The sequence below is a fragment of the Drosophila melanogaster genome, chromosome 3R (assembly GCF_000001215.4).
Source record: "Drosophila melanogaster chromosome 3R".
In the NCBI taxonomy this organism is placed as follows: Eukaryota; Metazoa; Arthropoda; class Insecta; order Diptera; family Drosophilidae; genus Drosophila; species Drosophila melanogaster.
The window spans coordinates 10,673,857-10,682,470 of record NT_033777.3 but is presented as its reverse complement, the minus strand read 5'-3'; the positions used below and the strand labels follow the sequence as shown (position 1 = coordinate 10,682,470).

The 8,614-nt window shown below is 41.5% G+C and overlaps 2 protein-coding genes across 2 annotated transcripts, besides 1 other annotated feature; both read left to right on the top strand.

Moving 5' to 3' along the window:
- The first annotated feature begins 1,545 nt into the window (after window positions 1–1,545).
- Phyhd1 (Phytanoyl-CoA dioxygenase domain containing 1) lies at window positions 1,546–4,734 on the top strand. The gene is made up of 3 exons (NM_001104270.2): window positions 1,546–1,717; window positions 3,467–4,124; window positions 4,400–4,734. Exons 1-3 carry the CDS (start codon window positions 1,694–1,696, stop codon window positions 4,582–4,584), a joined length of 867 nt encoding a protein of 288 aa, NP_001097740.1. The 5' UTR covers window positions 1,546–1,693; the 3' UTR covers window positions 4,585–4,734.
- Window positions 4,735–5,219: 485 nt separating this feature from the next.
- On the top strand, window positions 5,220–6,911 carry CG6465 (uncharacterized protein). The gene is made up of 6 exons (NM_141747.3): window positions 5,220–5,401; window positions 5,477–5,821; window positions 5,883–6,029; window positions 6,094–6,377; window positions 6,435–6,568; window positions 6,627–6,911. Exons 1-6 carry the CDS (start codon window positions 5,311–5,313, stop codon window positions 6,829–6,831), a joined length of 1,206 nt encoding a protein of 401 aa, NP_650004.1. The 5' UTR covers window positions 5,220–5,310; the 3' UTR covers window positions 6,832–6,911.
- A 442-nt stretch (window positions 6,912–7,353) lies between these two features.
- Window positions 7,354–7,391: a mobile genetic element.
- Window positions 7,392–8,614: the final 1,223 nt, after the last annotated feature.

Genomic DNA, 8,614 nt, shown 5'->3' with positions numbered 1-8,614 from the left:
GACGACAGATGGGTCGAGGTGCAGTCAAAAAGTGGCACTTACGGCCTTTGTTTGTGCCTCGTACGGCTCGAACTGGCCAAAACAGCATTGAAGATCTGCAAATATTTGTGTATTTGCACACAAGTGCGGCAGACAAGACCGAAATTAAGTTGTCAAGGAAATATATAACAAATATTAAATGGGCGGATAGTTTGAGCGAACTATGGTGAACTAACATGGAAGCTGTTTGCACTCCTCAAGTATTGGCAAATATTATTTTCAGTGTGGGATATGCCAACTGTGGGCAGGGAACTTTAATCTGCGGATAATGTAAGCCAATAACTCAATTTGTGTAATTAAAATATATGAATAGTAGATATTTTCATTACATGGATAATTTATTGTCTTGTATCTTCAGGGATAATTAAAGTTGCCCTCTTAACTGAGCACATAAACATAATTAAGTTGCCAGTTTCCAAAAATTTGTTAACTAGCTTAACTAATGAATAATCCAATACTCTCAGCTTTGTTAGCCACTGTTAAAGTATCTGCAATTAGCCGCGGGAGCAACAATAGTTTTGCATACATCTCTTGCGCGCCGTGAAAAGCCAGTGAGGCAATCGCAGTTACAAAAGTCTGGCGGGGAAACAAACGAATAACGGCCCACGCACAGACGGCAATTAACTGGCACACAGCCACACAAAAGACCACTGAGAGAAAAATGTAGTATGCATCATCGATATGTTCTTTCTTGATGGTACACTCTAGGTATATAATATTTTCTTAATTTCAAATACTTGTAAAATTAATTTTTTTCAGTGTAGTTACATGTGCATTTGACTCGAGGATGCCTAATGATCATATGCATGAACATAAAGACAATGAAGTCATGTGGAAGACCCAGACCGCCGACTGATGATCACAACCGGCACACGTGTGTAAATAGAGGAATATGGGTTTTCTATGGGAAAAATGAGAATTATTTATTGTATGTATACTTGATGGGTAGCAAAATTAGTTTGGAGATTGCGCCACACACAACAATAACGCAAAACTAAAGGGGACAAACAAACCCAAACTAAAGTAATTCTTATATATCAAAGTCAATGGCTAGCCTGACATACATAACGACTGATAAAGAAACTGGCAAGAGAATTATGAATACTATGGACGAAAAAAATGTTTTGCGAGGCGACGTTTAAATGCCCTTGCACTTATAAAAAGTTTATAAGTGTATTGCTTTATTCCGCCCGATGATTTTTGTTTATAAAGCGCACTTAAATAGTTTTGAATGATAACATTCATATATACATACGACTTGCATATGTAAGCGACAAAATTCCTAAGCTTATGCTTAAAATCGTCGTACATATACCCGTACTATAAAGAAGGGTATAGCAACAGCAGCGGCAACACGCGCTGAAAGTCAACAGCGCCGCTCTCTGTTATCTAACAGAGGTAGAGAAGTGTAACGGTTAAACGCCGCGTGGGAGCAGCCGCTAGTCAGATATTTTCATTTTCGAGCGTTTTCGAAAATTTCTCTACCGATCAGTTTTAAAAGACACGCCAAACAGTGCGAAACGTTCTCGAACGCTACGGAAAAGAATTCGAAGTACAGAACCAATACAAAAGTTCGGCAGTTCGCATTGTTTGAGTTGAAAACAAAAGTAAAATTTAATTCATTTCAAAATAAACAAACAGAAATCGACACAAAATGCACAGCAAATTGTTGGACGAGGTGGGTATTTATATTCAATCAATCGATCGAAATTTTCCGTGTGCATATAACTACATATTTTGGAAACCAACGTATTATTTATTGGAAGCACTCTTAGTTAGTCATCTTCATCCTGGGATGACTTGTTCCCAAAGAGTCATCGTGTTATTTACAACCATCTGCATCATAAACATTTCGTTGGCTCGGAAAATTCAATGTCGGAAAAGCATTCTTTTGTTGCTCTGCAGAATAATGAAAAGTCAAGGAAATTTTTGCAGATTGAGGAAATGTTTTCAGATTCTGGAAATTTCACCTATTTGGTTAAACCAAATACACAGAACAACAACTCTTAATACCAGACTAGTTTCCAAACAACGTGTGGGGCTCATAAAATTGACACGGTGGTTAATTATGGTTTAGAATTGTTTGTTGACAAACTGGTTTGCACTTGGACAACTTCTTGATTGAATTGAATATTTAATTCAGCATAAAATAGATTCTACGCCCAAGTTCTAGTTCACCAAGCTATTACTAAGCATGTGGATTACAAACTATTGCAAAGTTCCCCGTGCAAACAAAGCTTCACTGCAAGCACTTGCCATTATCAAATTCAAAGCGATTACAAAATCAGCTGGCTAAGCATGTTATATGACAAACGGTGAGCATACGTGATGAATGCAACTGCTGGCTGATTGCTGACCCTCTGGTGTAATTTTCCATGCACACGCCTTTGTAATGGAAACACAAACATATATCTACGGGTAAATTGTGCATAGAGCACCATCCGGAAAATGGGCCCACTTTCCCGCCCCTCTTTTTCTTTTCCGATGATTTATCTTCGCGGTTCTGTTAGCGTCAGATCGACAGCTGACCCGATCTCTTTCGTCTTTTCGATCACTTCAGGTGATTTTGTCGGCTGCCTTTGAGTCACGACGACTATTTTTACTCTCGTTTTTCATTTTCAAAATTCTCGCTCGAGCAATTTAAATTTATTTAATTTAACCAAACTCATGCCACTAGGAACCGGGAGAAAGAATGGAAGAGCACCCACAACAAAAGTGATTTGTTTGTTGCGAGTCGAAATTCTATTGCTCTTCCTGAAAAGTCAGGCATAAATCTAAGAGATATTAATTGTTCAACAAAGCAATCATTTATCTTTGTTTAGATGCCACTATGAGTATCGTTCTCGATCGCCAATCCACTATACCCTTTCTAAAATATGCGCTAGGAGCAGAGAATGTGTGAATTTTCAATTTTACGTTGACTGATTTCAATGAATGAGCACGGATTTCGGTTCGTGGGTTTATGTCAGGCAGAATTAACATTTTGACGTGCACCGGAATTTGTTAATTAGCGAACGTTAGAAAGGTGAACAAAGTGAACTAGTGCACTGAGCGAAAAGGACAGTCTTTAAAAAAATACTTATTGTATTTTCAATGAAATGGTTAACGATCTATTTAAAACTTATATTTGTTTTCATACTTTCAAATAGTAGTTTTCTATATTGGCCCATTTATGTTGCTAATTTTTTGCGATGTAGTTTGCTGCGATTATGGTATAATACCCGTAAGTTCGAAATAGTAAGCGCGTGCCCATTATGCAGTCGGTCAATCGGTCAGTTGGTGCGATAATGCCTCCAGACCCCGTAGAGTCCGGTTAGAGATTGCCGGACCCGCCAGACCAGACGGCGCAGCCGATAAGCAATATATGTAGCTTAAAAAGATTATTCCTTGAATTGACTGAAACCTTCATCCGCTTTCCTATTTTCAGCTGAATGAAAACGGCTACATTGTCATCGAGGACTTCCTCACTGCCGAGGAAGTGGACTCACTGTACCAGGCGGGAAGAGCTCTGTGCCTGGATGCTCCGCAGAACAACAGGAAGATCTTCAGCACCATAAAGCAGGAGGATGCACAGGGAAAGGAGCTGTACTTCATGGAGTCGGGAGACAAAGTGCGTTACTTCTTCGAAAAGGGGGCGGTGGGAGATGAGGGCCAGCTGCTGGTGGATCCCATGATCGCCCTCAACAAAGTGGGGCATGCTCTGCACGTGGAGCATCCTGCCTTCAATGCCATCACCTTTAGCAACCGAGTTCGGGAGATCTGCTGGCAGTTGAACTACAATAAGCCGGCCGTCTGTCAAAGTATGTACATCTACAAGAATCCGGGAGTGGGTGGCGAGGTGACGCCCCATCAGGACTCGTGGTTCCTGCACACGGATCCCAACTCGGCAGTGGGCTTTTGGCTGGCCCTCGAGGACTGCACCCTGCAGAATGGTTGCCTGCAGTTCATCAAGGGATCACACAAGAGTGGAGTCCACAGGCGCTACCTTCGCAATCCCGACAAGGATGCCAGCGAACTGATGGTCTACGATCGGGCAGCTCCCATTTATCCGCAGTCCAGCTTCACGCCAATGCAAGTCAGCAAGGGTAAGTTGATAGAAGATAATTTATCATGAATTCAAAGTAGGTGAAGCACTTTCTAAGTACTGCAGAGCACTACAGCTTCGGTAGACCCATTTAAAATTTATCTTTATGGTGGTTAAGATGCAAAGTAAATATTTTGTTAGCTGCTTTTATCAGTCCAAGTGTAATTTAGTTGTATTTTTGGTCTGGTTCCCTAAAGAGTTATATTCGTGGTTTTTCCATAAAACGTTTAAATACTCTAAAATCATTATAACATATGTTCTACTTAATTTTTCCAGGCACCTGCATTCTAATCCACGGAAATGTGGTGCACAAGAGTGAGCCGAATCGCTCGCAAAAGAGTCGCCACGCCTACACTTTCCACGTCATCGAGACTGAGAACAACGTCAAGTATTCGGAGGACAATTGGCTGCAGGCGCCGAAGGATAAGCCATTCCCTGTCCTCTTCGAACGCAAGGCCTAAGGGTCTGGTGGAGATCGTTATTCGGTATTTTCGCATATAAGACTCTAGTGACTCTTTAAGTTTTGTTGTACACGCCAAGATGTATGATGTAATTGTAAATGTAAAGAATAAACTTCCTACTGTATTAAAATCTGAATTTAAACTGGTCCCAAGCAGTAGTCAAGCAGTGCTGGAAATTTGAATTTAAAGCAGTACTTCGGGCTCGAGCCAGTAAGCAAGCAGTTGATGGGAACAGATAGCAAGGGGCGAACGACCGACCTTATAACAAATCTACGAATCAAATTTAAACTATAATAGAGAGTAGAAGGGGAGACCACGGTCAAATTGATACAGTAAAAACACAATAAAGTTGAAAAAAGTCCCCTGGATTATTGTGTCAAATATTACATATAAAAGCTAAGCCTTATATTGCTGGAAATGTTTTTTGTATGAAATATAAGAATTAGTTTTCCACAGTGATGTCCAATCACTGATTGCTGTTGTTGATTAAAACAAGTGATCCCCTCCGCTACTGTGACGTAAACGAGTTTTTTCACCATCCGAAGTTCTCGTTTACAATTTGATAAAATTATCTGTGTCCGCCACCTCGCGGGTCGCGCGTTGGCGTTACGATCGTGAGAGATAAGTCTATTAGTAGTAGGGCACTGGAACTCGACTCGGACACTAGCTAACACAACTCAGTATGCTGCCAGCTGTCAGCCGCAAAAGATCGTATATAGAAGTGAAATGGCCACCAGCAAGTGGGAATCCGATGAGGAGATACAGTACTTTCGCGAGTATCTGCGCATCCCAAGTGTCCATCCCGATCCGGACTATGGTTAGTATCTGAACGATAGTATATTTTAGAAAAATGAAGTGACAATTTTAAAGATACTTACACTTACCTCTACAGCACCATGCGTCGAATTTCTCAGACGACAGGCAAATCTGATGGATCTGCCAATGAAGGTGTATTACCCGGCAAATGAACAGAATCCCGTAGTGGTTTTGACATGGAAGGGACTCAATCCCGAGTTGCCCAGCATTCTGCTGAACTCCCACATGGACGTGGTTCCCGTATTTCCAGAAAACTGGACTCACCCGCCATTTGGAGCCGACATCGATGAGGAGGGTCGCATTTTTGCCAGGGGAACACAAGATATGAAGTCCGTGGGAATGCAGCATCTAGCCGCAGTTAGAGCGCTCAAGAGAAGTGGAGCGAAATTCAAACGAACTATCCACATTTCCTTTGTGGCGGGTCAGTTACTTTCTAAGTTACTATTCTATCATACAACATTTAAAATATTTCATTCACTTAGATGAGGAAATGGGCGGTCGTTATGGCATGAGACCTTTTGTGCCAACTGAAGATTTCCGTGCTCTTAATGTGGGATTTGCAATGGACGAGGGATTGGCTTCACCCGATGAGCAGCTGCCTCTTTTCTATGCAGAACGAGCAGTTTGGCGTAAATTTAAATTAAATTTTAAATTTAAGTCCCTTGCTATATATATACTTACCATTTCAAACAGGTGTATATTTCAACATCAGTGGGACTGCTGGTCATGGATCGCTTTTGCTGCCCAATACTGCTGGTGAAAAACTGAACTATATAGTCGGAAAGATGATGGAGTTTCGTAGGAGTCAGGTTCAAAGATTGCAGAATAATCCAGAGTTGGTCATTGGCGATGTAACGACCATTAATTTGACCAAACTCGGTGGCGGAGTTCAGAGCAATGTGGTGCCTCCCTTGCTAATGGTCTGCTTCGATTGTCGTTTGGCTCTAGATGTGGACTTTGAGGAGTTTGAGGCTAACGTAGGTGCTGTATTCATCCTAAATGTTGCGTAAACTAAGATACTGGCATATTTATAGCTCCACAAATGGTGTGCCGACGTGGGTGGTGGCATCGAGATCACTTACGAACAGAAGCAACCTAAAGTCCCGCCCACCGCCATCGATGGGAGTAATCCCTTCTGGCTTGCTTTCAAGAAAGCTACCGATGAGATGTAAGCGCTTCTAACTTAAAAGACCTCTGATTATCTTAACATATCATTAATCTTTCAGGCACATATCCATCAAACCGCAAATATTTACCGGAGGAACTGATAGCAGATACATTCGTGCCGTTGGCATCCCAGCTTTGGGCTTCTCACCCATGAATAATACACCTGTATTGCTCCACGATCACGATGAGTTCATTCAGGCGGATATCTATTTGCGCGGTGTGCAGATATTTCAGAAAATAATTAGCAACATTGCGAATGTCTAGTTAATACCTTGTATACGCTGTATTTTTGTTTGTTGTATATGATAAAAGTTATAAGATAAATAAACTCCTGAAAATAATGGATTTGGCAAAGCATTCGTTTATTATGGATTTGCTTCATATTCCATTTGCACACGAGAAGATAAAACTAATAAAAGACAAATAAGAACTTATAGATAAGATATAACTTTAGATTCTAAACGTACATGCAAATATTCTACACGATAGTATCAACAATTTTACATACACGAATATACACGTTTAAAACACGTGTCGAATGTAATAGATATTTGGTGCGCGTCACTACTATGTTTAGCGCGTACCCGAACACGGAGCAGAACTGGGCTAAGCTAAAGCGAGGACAGTAACCATTTATTTAGTACTTGTTCGCTTCAATGTCGGCGGTTGAAATTGAAAATGGATTAACGTTAATTGAACACTCAAATGGAATATCAATATAAAAAATACTTACTTATCCTTATTTACGCGATATATTTTTTTGAGACACTACTTATGACACTACTACTAGTTTTGTAAACTATTCTATCTATCATAATAAATAAATAAAAAAACTTGTTTAAAATCTTAGTCAATTAAACTCCAAAATTGTGGTCAATGTTTTCAAGCATAAGTGATTAGTGCCAAAAATAATATATTATAAACTTAGTTAATTGGATTGATTTTGAGTTTTCTAAGATAAGTTAATACGCTCATCATAAGAATAAGATTTTAGCTTTAAGCCACACAATTACTCTGCCTTAGCCAAAGTCGAGCACTTAAAACATACATATGCTGTACTCCACCTACAGTCAGAGTTGGACACCCCCCCCCCCCCTCCCCTCACTCACAGGATACCCACATCGCAGATGTCCCCAGCCATAATTTTGTAGTTGGCCAACTTTTTGCGACTTTTATGCTGCGGGTCTTTTGTTGGCCGCCTTGGGTTGCTGGCTCTTACGTGTAATGTTCTCTCATGTTGCAAAACGATTTGTTGGAGCCAAGATTTATGAACTTGTTCCCACTGACAGTCGACAGTGGTTAAGGTAACACACACGGCAATCTGTGCGCTCGCGTGTGTGTGTGTGTGTGTGTGTGTGTGCGTGAACATGCCGCCTAATTAGAAGATTTTAATTATCTGTTTTCAATCAGCTTCCATTGAGATAATGATAATGCTGCCGCAGCCTTGTTCTTGTTCGGATTTCGCATCTTTCTCGGCCCCCAGTTTTTACTTAGCTGTTTGCATTTTTTTGCTGCTTCTTTTCGGCACTACTTTGTGTCCGTTTAAGCCAAAATGCTGTTGACATTTCGCTGGCTGCGACGGCCTGGCCAGAATCCGAATCCGAATCCGAATCAGATTTGGAAATTTGGCAAGGTGTTGTTGGTATCGCGGCCACGCGCATGCTGCCAATAAGCGCTGTCAAAGTGTCCTAAATCGATTAGACTTGATTTTGAAGGGACCGCTGACAGGCCAAAACGGACCCGCGAGCAATCATCCTCGATACAATGGCGCGGATTACAGTTGTCTGTCGTGTCCTATGGACTTGCCACTCCCAACCGTACAAACCGCTCCACGACCAGCTCCCATCGGCAGTCCCTGGCATCCTGCCCCTTCCTCCGGCCGGATTGCGTGTTTAAGGCCAAACGGAGAGGCGATGTTGCTGTCATTGACGATTTATGTCAACTGCCGCCGCGGCACAATATTCAAATTCTTTGCATTCACTCATCACTTGTCGCCGGCGAGCCGCCGCCTGTCCTCGCCGCTCATGAGACGCTTGTCAGGGGTGTC

Bases quoted from the DNA above. Each gene is read 5' to 3' on its own strand.
- Phyhd1 (NM_001104270.2), top strand. From the start codon at position 1,694: ATGCACAGCAAATTGTTGGACGAG. The intron at 1,718-3,466 runs GTGGGTATTTAT...TCCTATTTTCAG, and splicing joins ACAGCAAATTGTTGGACGAG to CTGAATGAAAACGGCTACAT. The intron at 4,125-4,399 runs GTAAGTTGATAG...TAATTTTTCCAG, and splicing joins GCCAATGCAAGTCAGCAAGG to GCACCTGCATTCTAATCCAC.
- CG6465 (NM_141747.3), top strand. From the start codon at position 5,311: ATGGCCACCAGCAAGTGGGAATCCGATGAGGAGATACAGTACTTTCGC. The intron at 5,402-5,476 runs GTTAGTATCTGA...TTACCTCTACAG, and splicing joins CCATCCCGATCCGGACTATG to CACCATGCGTCGAATTTCTC. The intron at 5,822-5,882 runs GTCAGTTACTTT...TCATTCACTTAG, and splicing joins CCACATTTCCTTTGTGGCGG to ATGAGGAAATGGGCGGTCGT.